A 14,452-nucleotide genomic window follows, 5' to 3' on the forward strand; every position below is an offset into this window, starting at 1 on the left:
GATTTTGCTATCACAAGAGCTCTACCCACAAATTACTACTCATTGGAAGTTAATGTTACACGAATAACTTCTTATGGGCTTCCCAGATGGCTCAGTAGGTAAAGAATCCACCTGCAATGCAGCAGACTCAGGAGACGCGGCTTGGATCCCTTGGTCAGTAAGATCCCCTGGAGGAGGGCATGGCAATCCACTCCAGTATTCTCGCCTGGAGAACTCCGTGGACAGAGAAGCCTGGCTGGCTACAGTCCATAGGGTTGCAAACTCGGACACAACTGAACACGCACCCAATAACTTCTTACATCCCCAGCTATCTCCATCCCTCTTTTCCATGTAACTTGTCCTTTGATTTTACGGAGAAATTTTTTGTGCCCACTGACCTTCCATGTCCTTGTTCCCTTCTTTTTCTGCCTGTACTCCATGCCCAATCAAGTGGATTGTTTTCTCACGCATACCCTCAACTCCTTCACTGCCTTATCCTTTTGTTACATCCATTCTGTAAAATTTTAACCCTAAATCCATTTCACAACCCTCTCTTGGATCCGATGACTAGAGTTCTAAACACACCAGGAGAAAGCCATACAGCCACATAATCACATAATCACCCTGGGGATTAGCGTCACTGCAAAATTATAACTTCCTAAGCTTTTGTAGTCGCAAAGAGTCGGACACGACTGAGCGACTGAACTGAACGGAACCATCTGAGTCAGCTCCTGTTACCAATTCCCTCTGAGACCGTTGAGAACCTCCTCAAGTCTCCTACTCAAGAACCTACTCAAGGATGTCCTATGGCCACTGTCAAGGATGTCCTTACCTCCCACTTCATGTGCCAACAAGGTTATCTGGAGAGATAACCCTCTGCAGCCCTCCTAGGTTACGGTTCTTCTATAGCCTCACTCCTCATTTGCCCCCTTTTCCTCTCTGTGGAGTAATTCATCTGCCATAGCTCCTCTGAGACCTTGCTCTATCATTTGTATCCTCTCAACCTTGTACATCTGCCTTCTCACTCTGGCAGCTCCTTCTGCACAGCCTGTGAACTCACTCAAGGTGTTTATGCTTTCAAATCCTCCCTCGGCTTGAGATCCCTTTTGACCGCACTCCACTTCTCCTCCCTTCATAGTCAGCCTTCTCAAGTAAGTCATCCAGACTCCCTGTCCCCACTCTTCATGTCCCATTCATTCCTCAGGCCACGGCGTCTGCATTTCCCCACCCCCTACACTAAAATTGCTCTGGCAAAGGTCTCCAAGGATATAAATGCCAGATCCAGTGGACACATCTCAACCTTCTTTGTACTCTGTCTCTCTGAAGACTTTCACCTTGCTGACCACCCTCTCCATCTTCAAAGTCTCTCTTCCACAGACTTGATGACACCAGAGAAGGCTCTGAGTCGCCTCCCCAGTCATTTCTCTTTCCTGTCCTATGGTGGATCATCTTCCTCCTTATTCTGTAAGCATCGGTTAAATCACAAAAGCTAGGTTGTGCACCATCAGAACAGAGACTTCACCTGCCTTGTTCACCACTGTCGCGGCAGTGCTCAGGACAGCTCTGCACGCTGTAAGGGGAGACCTTCTGTGCATAACTGCCTGATGCGGGTACTGAATGCCAGGAGCACTCTGGTAAGTAGGATCCTGGCTCTGCCCTCAAGTAGCTTGCTGTCTAGTGAGCAACACAAGTAAACAGAAAATGACAGTAGAGGATGGTAAGAATTAGGACACAAGGAGCTAAGGGAGAACATACGATGGATACAGGACACCCTGAATTCCTCCAGCTTTGAACTGTGACAACAACGTGAGGTTGCGTCTACGAGAGAATCTCACTAGAAACTCAGCACCCACGAGGTTTACAGGAGGCTGGTCACGCAGGCATACTCTCTCCGTGGGCGTGTGCTCATTCAGTCGTGTCCAGCTCTTTGTGACCCCATGGACTGTAGCCCGCCAAGCTCCTTTGTCCGTGGAATTTTTCATGCAAGAATACTGCAGTGGATTGCCATTTCCTACGCCAGAGGACCTTCCTGACCCAGGTATTGAACCCACATCTCCTGCTGTCACTAGCACGTACCAAAAAACTCCATACTCCCAGAGGGAAAGCAGGTGCTTGGCGTAAACTACATTGTTTGTGCCAATAGTTTAGGCATCATGAGGGAACAGATGGAAACCCTCCTGAAATCCAAGTTCCAAGATGCCAGCCAAAATCCAGCCTTGAAAGCAGGCCTTTCCCAGGACAGCAGTCTTGGGCTGTTTTGTTAGCTTACTTTCTTTCTTTTTTTCCATAGATACCTAGCACTCTGTTAGAGAAAGAGGAATGCTTAGGGAGGATGATTTCTAAGTTGTATGAAGGATAGATAATGTTATGGACTTAATTGTGTCTGTCCCCGTACACATAAAAATTCCATATGTTAAAGGCCTAACCCCTAATTTGACTATATTTAGAGACAGGGTCCTTAGGAGGCAATTACGGTCAAATGATTAAATGCTTAAATGTCATAAAAGGGGAGCCCTAATTCTTATAAGGACTGTGGCCTTATAAGAAAATGAAGAGAGAGAATTCTCTCTCTCCACCATGTGAAGGCTCAGTGAGAAAGCAGCCATCTGCAAGCCGGGAAAAGAGCTGATCAGGAACTGAATCAACTAGTGCCTTGATCTTGGACTTCTAGCCTCCAGAACTGTGAGAAAATAAATTTCTGTTTAAGCCACTCAGTCTGCGGTAGTTTGTTGTTAACACGCCAACTAAGGTGAGAAAAAGACTATTGCAGGCAGACAGATAGATGTGCAAAGTTCCTGAGGTAAGACAGAGAGTAAATGTGACTGTCCCCAATCCTGTTCTCTCCTAGGGTGATTTCACCCCTTTTCCAAACCCCCCGCATCTAAGCAGAGGCCAAGTTCGATTGATTACTCGCCTTGATTACTGCGTCTATATCTTTCTATGTTTCTTGCCTCTAGTCTCTCTCTTCTCAGTACATTTTCTATACTTCCCAAAAGATGAAGTGGATCAAGTCACTCTCCTGCTTTAAAATCGTCAGTGGTTCTCGATAGATAAACTTCAGGATACAATCCAAATTTCCAAGCATAGCCCTTAGTGATCTGACCCTTCTCTCTCCAGGCTCAGCCCCACAGCTCTGGCCTCACATTTACCATTGCCCCATACACATGATCCAAATGGTGTAACTCAGACATTAGCTCCTGCGTATGTATTGCTGGTTTGATCACGACTGTGTTTTTTACTGTGGTTAGATACATATAACTCAAAACTTACCATCTTAACTGTTTTTTAGTACATGGTTCTATAGCAGTAAGCACAGATGACCTTCAAACAATGTGGAGGTTAGGTTTCAACCCTCTATCAGTTGAAAATCTGAATATAGCTTATTGGTCCCCTGTATCTGCACCTTCTCCTATATCCATGGCTTTACAGTCAAGGACCCAGCCAACCACAGATCATGTAGTATTGCAGTATTTACTACTGAAAAAGTTCCGCATATAGGTGAATCTACACAGTTGAAACCCTCATCGTTAGGTGGTCTATTGTATATTCATATTGTTGTGCAACCAGCCTCCAGAACTCTTTTCATCTTGGCAAAACAGAAACTCTATATCCACTAAACGGCAACTCCTTTCTTCCCTCCCTCCAGCCTTTGTCAGCTGTCATTCTACTTTATTTCTTTGAATTTGATTATTCTAGATACCTAGAGCTTCCCTGGTAGCTCAGCTGGTAAAGAATTCGCCTGCAGTGCAGAAGACCCCAGTTCGATTCCTGGGTCAGGAAGATCCCCTGGAGAAGGGATAGGTTACCCACTCCAGTATTCTTGCACTTGCCTGGTGGCTCAGCTGGTAAAGAATCTGTCTGCAATGCAGGAGACCTGGGTTCAATCCCTGGGTTGGGAAGATCCCCTGGAGGGCATAACAGCCACTCCAGTATTCTTACCTGGAGAATCCCATGGACAGAGGTGCCTGGCGGGCTACAGTCTATAGGGTCGTAAAGAGTCAGACACAACTGAACAACTAAGTATACACAAAGCCCAGGACTACCAACCCACCTGAGAATATGCATATGTTTCACCCCTGCTACTTAAAAAAAAAAAAAATTATGTATTTATTCATTTCTTTATTTGGCTGCACCAGGTCTTAGTTGGGGCATGCAGGATCTTCGATCTTCATTGCAGTGTGGGGGATCTCTAGTTGCAACATGCAAAATCTTTCACTTGTGGCACGTGGAACCTAGTTCCCTGACCAGGGATTGAACCTGGGCCCCCTGCATTGGTAGCATGGAGTCTTAGCTACTAGACCACCAGGGAAGTCCCACCCCTGATTACTTCTGCACAAGCCATTTTGAAAGCCTTCCTCTGAAGACACTGCTCTATGTTCTAAGCAATTTACATAATTATATCTTCCTCTTTAGTAAGTAGTAGAAGTAAGCACCTCTATTATCTCCACTTTATAGACGAGGAAACTGAGATACAGAGCAGCTAAATGACTTGCTAGAGCTCATACAGATAAGATCTTATACATATCATGCTGTGCTTCAACTGTGCCCATCTACCTGATGAATTATTTGTTTATTTATTTGACACCTGGTGAATTCTCACTCATCCTTCACTACCCAACTCAAGCATCACTGTCTCCGTGACATTTTCTCTGCTCCTCTGGAGTTAACCACTCACTTCCTTCCCAGCAGGACCATCGTGCCTTGGTCACACCCCGAAATTATGTTTGATTAATGTATCCATTTAGGGACCAGCCCAGCCCTGCACAGAGCTCAGGCTGCGCATAAGAATTACCCTACATTTTGGAAGTCTCCACATTTATTTGCTGAATAAATTGACTAATCTGTACCTCATTTTTGTCTCTTGCTATCAACTTACCAGCCCTCACTCATCCTCAGCTCCTTGCTTGCATTTAGCCCTTCACTTGGACACACTGTTTACCAATGTTGCCAAATCTACTTTGCATTCTATCTTTCCTGATCACTGCCTCTTTTAACAGAAAATCCTTTTCATCATGATGCTGGGGAGTTGCTACCACAGGCAGCCCTCACTGGGCAGAGTTGATCCACCAGCATGGTTCTGGACAATTCATATTTATTTGATTCAGCTCTTTTCTTTGGTTTCACTCAAGCTGCTTCATGGGGCAGGGGAGTTACTGAAAGAATAGAGGCCTTACCTGAAATCAGGAAAGCTAGACAACCAGGTTCAGGAAGAACAAGAACACTATTCTGCACATTCTTTCCAAATGTCATCTCTCTGCTAAGTCACATTAGTCGTGTCCGACTCTGTGCGACCCCATAGACGGCAGCCCGTCAGGCTCCCCCGTCCCTGGGATTCTCCAGGCAAGAACACTGGAGTGGGCTGCCATTTCCTTCTCCAATGCATGAAAGTGAAAAGTGAAAGTGAAGTCGCTCAGTCATGTCCAACCCTCCACAACCCCATGGACTGCAGCCTACCAGGCTCCTCCGTCCATGGGATTTTCCAGGCAAGAGTACTGGAGTAGGGATAGCATCTGCTTATTTATGGTGTCTGCTTCTCCATAGTTTTTATTTGTCATGACTTCATGATTCTCTCCATGCAAATGTTCAGCTTCAGCTCTTCTAAATGCCTAATTTGTATGTGTTTCTAATTTCAGTTTTCCGAAAAGCTGAATGGTCCTAGCTCACTATTTCATATAATGTCATGAAACATCCAATACTGTCCATTCTGTGGACTGGTTGTCTTTGAGCCTAGAGCTAAACTCAATCCAGTCAGCTATGACAGTGGGCACAGGGTCAAATCATGCAAAAATTTACCAACTGGGCTGGACTTTCAGCAGAGGGGGATAAACGTGTTTAAGGTGTTTTCCCTTAAAGAGGAGTGTGATATGGGAAGTCCCATGATTCAGGTATGGAATAATTTAAACTAATGATCCCTTAATATTTTTGATCATAGAATTTTCTGAGAATCAGATGAAAGCTATGAATCCTTGCAAAGAATAAGTTCTCTTAGGCAGAAAATTTTACACATACTTTTGGGGTATATGTGGATCCCAGCATCCGTCCATGGAACACCCCTCAATATACTGTAGGTCTAAAGTCTATCCCTGTGCAAGCATGTAAAGTCGCTTCAGTCATGTCCAACTCTTTGCCACCCTATGGACTGTAGCCTGCCAGGCTCCTCTGTCCATGGCATTCTTCAGGCATGCAGGAAAGATGGCATGCAAAGAATACTGGAGTGGGTTGCCTTGCCCTCCTCCAGGAGATCTTCCTGACCCTGGTATGAAACCCGTGTCTCCTGCACTGCAGACAGATTCTTTACTGCTGAGTCACTGGGGAAACCCCGCAGTCTATCCATAGACCACCTCAAAGGCAGGCACTAATCTCACCTTTGTATTTGTATCTCTTGTGTCTAGCACTGAGTTTGACACAAACAGTCTTCAAAAAAATTTTTTTAATAAATTGAAGAATTCATTCATTGATTAAGGTTTTCAAAGGCAGATAGAAGCTAAATTTGGATTTGATATAAAGGGCATTGGAGAGCCATCTTGTTTGGTTCTTTCACTGTGTTTCATTTTTAAGCAAGCAGCTAACCAGAGTTGTACTGTAGGGCAATGTGTTTTTATCAGCCAGTAGAACAATTGGAGGGCAAGAGACCAATCAGAAAACTGGAGGAAAGAGGGAATGAAAACCTAAACTAGAACCCTGGAGGTAGAATATACCAGATCCAAGAGAGAGTGTAAAAATAAAACTGATGGTACCTAGCACTTGATAAGATGTGGGGGGTAAGAAAGGTATTTAGAGTCAAAACCTGGCTCCAAAATTCTCCCGTCAGGAAAACAGAAGAATAACAGTATCATTAGCAGAGATAAGGAGGACAGGAGAGAAACAGACTCGGGGAAAACAAGTATCTCTTTAATCGAGTTTGAGGCTCAGGTGAGACTTTCAAGTGGATTCAAGAATAACTAAAACTGCGGTCTGGTGTAGGTAAGAAGAGATGAAGATCTCTTCAGAAGTGACCAGCTGAGGCTGCAAGAACAGAGACGTCAGGAAGCAGTTTACACAACGCCCTGCAACCGTTTATCTTTCCTTGGCATCTATTTCAGTTTTTGAAGCCCTCTCAAAACCATCATTTTATCTGATAGTCATAACAATCTTGTGAAGTAGGAAAGGAAAGGGCACCTACTTTTACAGGTAAGCAAATGGAGGCTCAGAGGATTGAGGGTTTTTGCCAAAACTATTGCCTTGCAGTAATTACAGATACCGGCTTCCCTGGTGACTGGGTGGTAAAGAATCAGCCTATCTACACAGGAGACGTTCCATCCTGCGTCTCCTGAACAGATAGGAGACCCTGGAGAAGATGCCCTGGAGAAGATAATGGCAACACACTCCAGTATTCTGGCCTGGGAAATGCCATGGACAGAGGAGCCCAGCGGGCTATAGTCCATGGGGTCGCAAAGGGGTCAGACACGACTTAGCGACTAAACAACAATTACAGACCCAGGATCAGAATCCAGAGCTTCTGATTCTTCATACAACTCCGTTGCCAACTGCACAGAGGTAAGACCCCGACTTGCACGGGTCAGCAGTTTGTGGTCGTCCTGCACCGTTGCAGTACTTTGGGGTGTAGGGTCTTGCTTTAACTCTTAATCGGTTTATAGAGACGTTTGAGACAGTGATGCTCCAGTTTGCACACATCATCACCGTTTAGTCCGTTAATTACATGCAGTGTGAAAGAATAGACAGCCCTGGTTTCTAGGTAACATGGACTCTGCAATTACGGCCAACATTCCGAGTTGCTAGACTTTTAAAGGGATCGCTCCGCCTTTAAGAAGGAGCAGAAATAGCTGGTGAGTTCGTACGTGGAAGACCCGTGGACTTGAACCCACTTCTCAAAGACCACTACGCCAAAGTTTAAATTCAGAAAAGACCAACATCTTCACAATTCACAAGACAGGGAGAGAGAGAGATTGTTTAAGGCTGCGTGAGGACAGTGGGGTTTTGTGTGAGTTTTAAGGTGAAACTGCGTTTGGCCAAGAAGGGCGAGCGCGACGAGCCCGGATCCGCGGGGCGGGCGGGGCGGAGGAGGGGGCGCGTGAGTCAGGCGGGCGCCGCGCGGGGCGGAGCCGGGTGGGGCCTGCCCGGGAGGCCGCAGGCCCGGCCCGCCGCCCAGTGCCCGCCGCCCAGTGCCCGCCGCGCAGCTCCCCGCTCGCATCCGCGCGCCTCGCTCCTCCCCGACATGGTAAGCCGCGCTTTTTACTTTTCTTCCTCTTACATGAAAATTTCCTTCAAGTAAATTCCTCTTACATGAAGATTACAGCCACGGCATACTTTTCACCAGGCTTGATCTTTGATTTATGAAGTGGTCGTGGCAGGAAACAGCAGGACAGATAAATCTACCGGAGGGAATCAGAGAAAAGCAGATGGCAGGAAGAAGCCCCAAATTATACCTGGAATCCCAGCCTCGGGGTAGCAGCGGGAGGCTCTTTTTACGCCGAGGTCTGGGGCTGGGACAGAGGAAGTGCGCTGCGAGCCACGCCCGGCGCGGAGCCCCTAGCTCGGCGGGAAACGGGGCGAAGGGGTCGGGCCCGCGGAGCCCGGGGTACGACCTAACGACTGGGGGGTTGAAGTCTGCCTGGTGGCTCCAGTTACATATAGTTATAGAGCTAGAGGTCTGAGCCCTAGAGGGGAAATCGGAGTTTCAGTAGACGACGGGCAAGCGGCCAAGACGCGGTGACTGAAACTGAAGCCGGCCCCAGCCCGCGGAGCCCGGCCAGGAATGTGGGAGGGACCCGGCTCCGGGAAGCCCCCTCCTCCTTCCCTCTTCCCTTTAACCCACCGTCTTTTTAGGCGCTCCTCCGTCGCCTCTTCTTCTTCCCTCCGCTCCTGCCAGCCCCCACTCTGAACTCTTTCTGCCTGCATTAATCCACCCCCCAAAATCTGCGTCTCCCTTGGCCTCTCTTTCACGGAGTCAGCAAACTTCCGCCCGCGGGCCAAGTGGGGTTCTCTGCGCCCACGAGCTCCGAGTGGATTTTACGTAAATAGGTGAAAGAAAAGCAAAGGAAGAATAATACTTTGAGAATTATATGAAAATCAGACGTCACTGCCCATAAGTAAAGTTTTATTGGCACATGGCCACGCCCATTCATGAGTTCTCTGTGCGGTTCCTGCCCTGCCACAAAAGCAGAGTGATGGAGACCAAGTGGACCACATTGGCCTAATATATATCCCGTCTGGCACCTACAGAACACGTTCGCTAACCCCTGCTTTAGTGTGTCAGTCTGTATCCTCGACTGCTCTGTCTGTCTTCTTTCCACGCTAAAATGGGGGACCAAAGTCTCAAAGAACCTAGAAAAGGCAGAACCTAGAAAAGGCAGACCCACCATCACCAAGTGGCGAAGGCCTGGAATGACTGCCCCGGAAGAAAGAATGCCACCGGGGCTCCCTGGAAGGAAAGGGAGCGTGAATTAAGAATGAGAACTTCAATACTTGTTTTTTCAAGTGTTACTTTTTTCTTTAACTTTCTCAAATGAGTGTTTAGCACGCATTTTCTTACTAATAAGCTCTTTCACAGTATCCATTTATCATGCTGTTTTCTCCTTCCTCTCATTGTTCCCATCAAATAGAACTATGGGTAGCAGTGTTGGGGAGCACTGGCCTCCATCCAGACAGATCGCTTTCTCTTCTCCTTCAGCCACTGCCCAACTTGGGCAAAACTTTCCTGTCTCTGGGCCTCTCTGCCGGGGAACCCTCTCCAAAGTCCCCTCCAGCACTACAAATTTTGTAATTCCACTTAGGTATTTTGATATTTGTGGTTTTGTTCTGGAAAATTACCTCTGGGAAGACATGGAGGGGTTTTAATTTTCTCCATGTAGCTGATAGCAACAGATTTCAAGGAGCAAAAAAATTCAGTCAAAACTGATGTTAAGGAGAGAAAAAAAGAAAAGCAGAAAGCCATTGAAACTGGAAAATGAAAGCAGTCTGAATTCTACAAAGAAAAGGGTCAGAGGATACTTCTGTAGGTCTAGAAAAAGATCACAAAGCCCTGGCTCGTCAGCCTGGAACGTTCTACCCTATCTGGTGTGCGCTCCCAGTCAACCTTGTTCCTCTACTCTGATGTGTTAGTTACCCTGTGAGATTGCAGTCCTGATAAGAAAAGCTGTTGTGCAAACACATCTGTTTCTAGGCTGTGGTATTTTGTTTCTCACCAAAACTCTGAGGCTGCCAACACTTTTCTTTCTTAAAGAAAAAGTCCTGACAACGTGACTGTTGGGGAATAATCCATCTCCTATAGAGTTCTCTAAAACCCACCTCCAGAAAGGGCTTTATAGATGTTCCAGGATGCAGTGAGCAGCAGGCTAGGCGGTTAAAACACCTGGAGAGACTGAAGGAGGGAAGGAGAACGGCAGCTATGCACGTCAGTGCTTCTTAGCATGTAAATCATGTGTCCTGAAAGCCTCCAGCTCTGGGCTCCAGGGAGTCCATCCTAAGAACAAATTAACGGGATAAGTGCTACATTGGGAAAGTCACCATCATTGTTAACCTCCAGAGCGAGATAAAGCTTTGAAGGAAGGGTGTGGCCATCAAGTTTTCCAGAAAGTCTTCAGTTCCTGCTCTTATCCATCAGGGGGAGCCCATGAGTTCCTCACGTCTGGGGCCCCAGGAACTGGCTGGGAGTGAAAGGCAGAGTATGACAGAATTTCCTTGAAGACTTCCCTTGTAAGGAAAGCAGAGCCCAGAACAGGATATGAATCTCCTGCTCCTTCTGGTGCAACCACACCTGTGGTTCAGCTCTGTAAATGCCGTAGGAGCTGTGTGAGTGGCCACCTTGATCAGAGCCCCCATATCAACCTTCTGGTTTGAAGTGACCAGAGAAGTTCCACTAGCTTTTCCTGTGGGAATTAGTGGCATCTGGGAACAGAAGGAGCAGAGGCCAAGGGTGCAGGAAGCAACTGGAGGCTGAGGTTCTAGAAGTAGCTCTGCCGTGTCAATTCCCTTCTCACGCCTCAGGGTAACTGTACTTTTAGTGTCCTTCTAGAAAATGTATGGGTCCTGAGAATTCAGTATTCCTTTAAAAAGAAATGCCCTTTCACTAATCACAGTAACCTCTATATATACTTTTGGGAAATAGGGAATTTTTTAATCTATACACAATGCTTGGTGGGTTGCATATTTGTGGGTATATAATATGCATATATTTCCCCACACATTCTAAAAGTATCAGTAAACACTGTCACGTCATGCTCATCTAGGCAGCTTACTGCTTTCAAGCATACCAGCATTTTCACCTGGAATAAACAGGAGGCGATACGGGGAAGAAGCTCACCGAATGTGACTTTCTGTGGTTGTCTTAACCCCTTAGCCCCTAAACAATGACCCATCTTTTAGGAAACTGCTTTGACCCAAAATGAAGAGATGAGATCCTCTGGCGTGTTCTCCAGCACCCAGCTCTTGATATCCTCCCCTTCTCTGAATCCTGAATTTTTCCCCCCCCCCAAAGGCAAAAGTATCCAGCCCTACGGAGACTGAACGGTGCATCGAGTCTCTGATTGCTGTTTTCCAGAAGCATGCTGGAAGGGATGGTAACAACACCAAACTCTCCAAGGCTGAGTTCCTAATCTTCATGAATACAGAGCTGGGTGCCTTCACAAAGGTACTGGTCCCAGCCCCCCACCCCAAACTACAAGACCCTGGCAGAACGCCAGGCTCGGAATGAAGGACAGCAGCTGAGCCCCCAGGGCTGAGTGAGCTCTGAATGGCTATTAAAGGATCTTTTCTTCTCCTTTTTTTGAAAAACATGTGATCTAAATATCAGAGTTATCAAACTATACATGACATAGGGAACACTGATCTTTTTTTCATTTAAGGAGATGGTTTACAAAATGGTAAATGGAATAATAGAAGAGTTTTCAAATGTTGTTCCTCCACCCCAAAGCCACTAGGGCGGCCCTGTTCAGAAGAACTTTCTGTAGTGATGGAAATAATATTCTGAATATTTCATATGTGCACTACTTGATATGGCAGCCAGTAGCAATTAACAGACTGATTTTCTAAGTTAATTAAGTAGCTGTATGTAACCAGTGGCTGTAAGTGTGTGTGGGTGTTGGGGTTTAGGATGCATGGAGGATGAGGCCCTGCTGTTGTCCTCTTTCTACCTCAGATCACTCCACTTTTATGTAGGTTGTATATTGGAGTTGCATGGGACACTTAGGAAAAGTTTTCCACTGATTTTACAAAATTGAGTGATCCCCAAATGTAACAGAAAGAACCCTGGACTAGGAGCCAGAAAATCTGAGTTTGAGGGAATTCCATTAGTCCAGTGGTTCAGACTCCAGGCTCTCACTGCCGAGGGCCTGGCTTCAGTCCCTGGTTGGGGAACTAAGATTCCACAGACTATGAGGCACAGACAAAAAAAAAAATTTAAGTAAATGGTTAATTTAGAAGGAAAAAAAAGCTGATTTTACCGGTCTTCTGCTTAGGCCAATCACTTCATCTGTTTGAGTCTGTTTCTATGTCTGACAAGTGGGAAAATTAGTGACCCCTACCCTGTGCCTCACACTCTTGAGAGAATAAAATGTGACAACATTTTTAAAAGCATTTTAGAAAGAACAATATAAAGGTACTAATGTCATTGTGTCATTATTACTGTTATTATCTTTGCAGAACCAGAAGGACCCTGGTGTCCTTGACCGCATGATGAAGAAATTGGACCTCAACTCCGATGGGCAGCTAGATTTCCAAGAATTTCTTAATCTTATTGGTGGCCTGGCCATTGCTTGCCATGAATCCTTTGTGAAGTCTGCCTCTGGCCAGAAGTAAATTGGAGGAGCCTTTGGGCCTGGCCTCCAGACCCACTCCCTTTCTTTCCAGCCTCTCAGTTATCTGCTCTTCACAGCCCCCATATACCCTGAGCCCGGCACACCCACCTACCCAGGCAGGCCACTCCTGTTAGTAATAAAACAATATTGTTTTTTAAAACACACACTGGAGTCAGTAAATTTGTATAAGAGTCAGGAAAGACTGGGAAGAATATAAATTTGATGGGAACAGTTACTAGAAGTTGCACAGTAAATAGTAAAAATGTATCTTTGGTGTATCCATAATCCTGACTCATGATACCAACAGAATCATCTCTAAATTACTCAGCCTGATAGATGTCACTTGTTGTCACTATTCACTCATTAAGTGTCTGTCCAACCCTACTACAGGCACTGTCATAGGCTCCAAGGATACAGTCAGCAAGACAGATAAGGTCCTGCCTTCACAGGGGTTACTTTTAGTTGAGGCAAACAATAAATGGATAAACAAAGGGCTATGAGAGTACCCAAAAAAAATTGTCTTTCTGAAAGCCAAATTCTTTTCAAAAACTTGATGAGGGAAATTCACTGGAGATCACTGTGTTGACGTAAGTGTAGCTGAGACAACTATAAACAAATGTGAAAAACGGCAAAAATCTAAAAGCCTCATTTCTTCAGACTGCCTCACAAGTATCTTTAAATTCCTCCACTTACAAAAAGGAACTAGAGCTTCCAGGGTGGCTCAGGGGTAAAGAATATGCCTGCCAGTGCAGGAGACATGGGTTTGATTACTGGTCCAGGAAGATCCCACATGCCGCAGACCAGCTAAGCCTGCGCACCACAGCTAGTGCGCCTGGGAGCCACAGCCACTGAAGCCCGCACGCCCGAGAGCCTGTGCTCCGCAACAAGAGGAGCCGCCACAGGGAGCAGCCTGCGAACCGCGACTAGAGATAGCCCCCTCTCCCTGAAAGGAGAGAAAAGCCTGTGCAGCAACAAACACCCAGCATAGCCTAAAATAAAAAAAAATCTTTTAAAGGAACTGAAATTTATTGAGTGATTTATGCAAGAAAGGCAGTATAGCAGAATACTGCTATATAAGTTTAAATATTTAAAATATCATTTTTATGAATACCCATTTTAACTATTTTTTTTTTAGTCTCTACCCTTCAGAAAAGACAGCCTCTACCATTTCCCAATAAACTTTTTCTTCTCCCTGCCTGTTTGATCTCTTCCACTTCTTTCTCTACCCACAGTTTTTAAAGGCAAACTTGATGGTGTCACTCCCTTGGTTAAAACCAAGCATTAATTCCTCTTAACATGCAACAGGAAATCCACAGTCATCTTGGGGTACCCAAGGGCCTTCATGGTGTGTCCCGACCCCCTTCTCCAGCCTCATTTCTGCTGCTCTCTAGCCTTGCCGAACACTCCTGAGCTGATAACTAGTGCTGTGCCTCTGTCCCTTCGTAATCTCTTCTTGCTGCCCTGAAAGCCCTCCCACCTTTTCTCCTTCTACAGAGCAGCATCTCTAGAGTGTCATCTCCCCCAGGAAGCCTTCCCTGCAGTCTCCCCTACCCACAGCTGGTTTTGATGCTCTTACTCAATGCGGCCATGGCACTCTGTTCTCACCTCTGTCACACTCTGGATTGTAATAGTGCTTTTGCTTGTCTGTCTTCCCAGACTTGACTTTAACTCAACAACAG

General features: G+C 46.0%; 1 protein-coding gene across 1 annotated transcript; it reads left to right on the plus strand.

Annotated features, from left to right (window-relative positions):
* The first annotated feature begins 8,096 nt into the window (after window positions 1-8,096).
* S100A11 (S100 calcium binding protein A11) lies at window positions 8,097-13,778 on the plus strand. The gene is made up of 3 exons (XM_052637467.1): window positions 8,097-8,197; window positions 11,456-11,608; window positions 12,619-13,778. The coding sequence occupies exons 1-3, from the start codon at window positions 8,195-8,197 to the stop codon at window positions 12,772-12,774; spliced, it is 312 nt and encodes a 103-aa protein (XP_052493427.1). The 5' UTR covers window positions 8,097-8,194; the 3' UTR covers window positions 12,775-13,778.
* Window positions 13,779-14,452: the final 674 nt, after the last annotated feature.

The sequence above is a fragment of the Budorcas taxicolor genome, chromosome 3, assembly GCF_023091745.1.
Source record: "Budorcas taxicolor isolate Tak-1 chromosome 3, Takin1.1, whole genome shotgun sequence".
Classification (NCBI taxonomy): Eukaryota; Metazoa; Chordata; class Mammalia; order Artiodactyla; family Bovidae; genus Budorcas; species Budorcas taxicolor.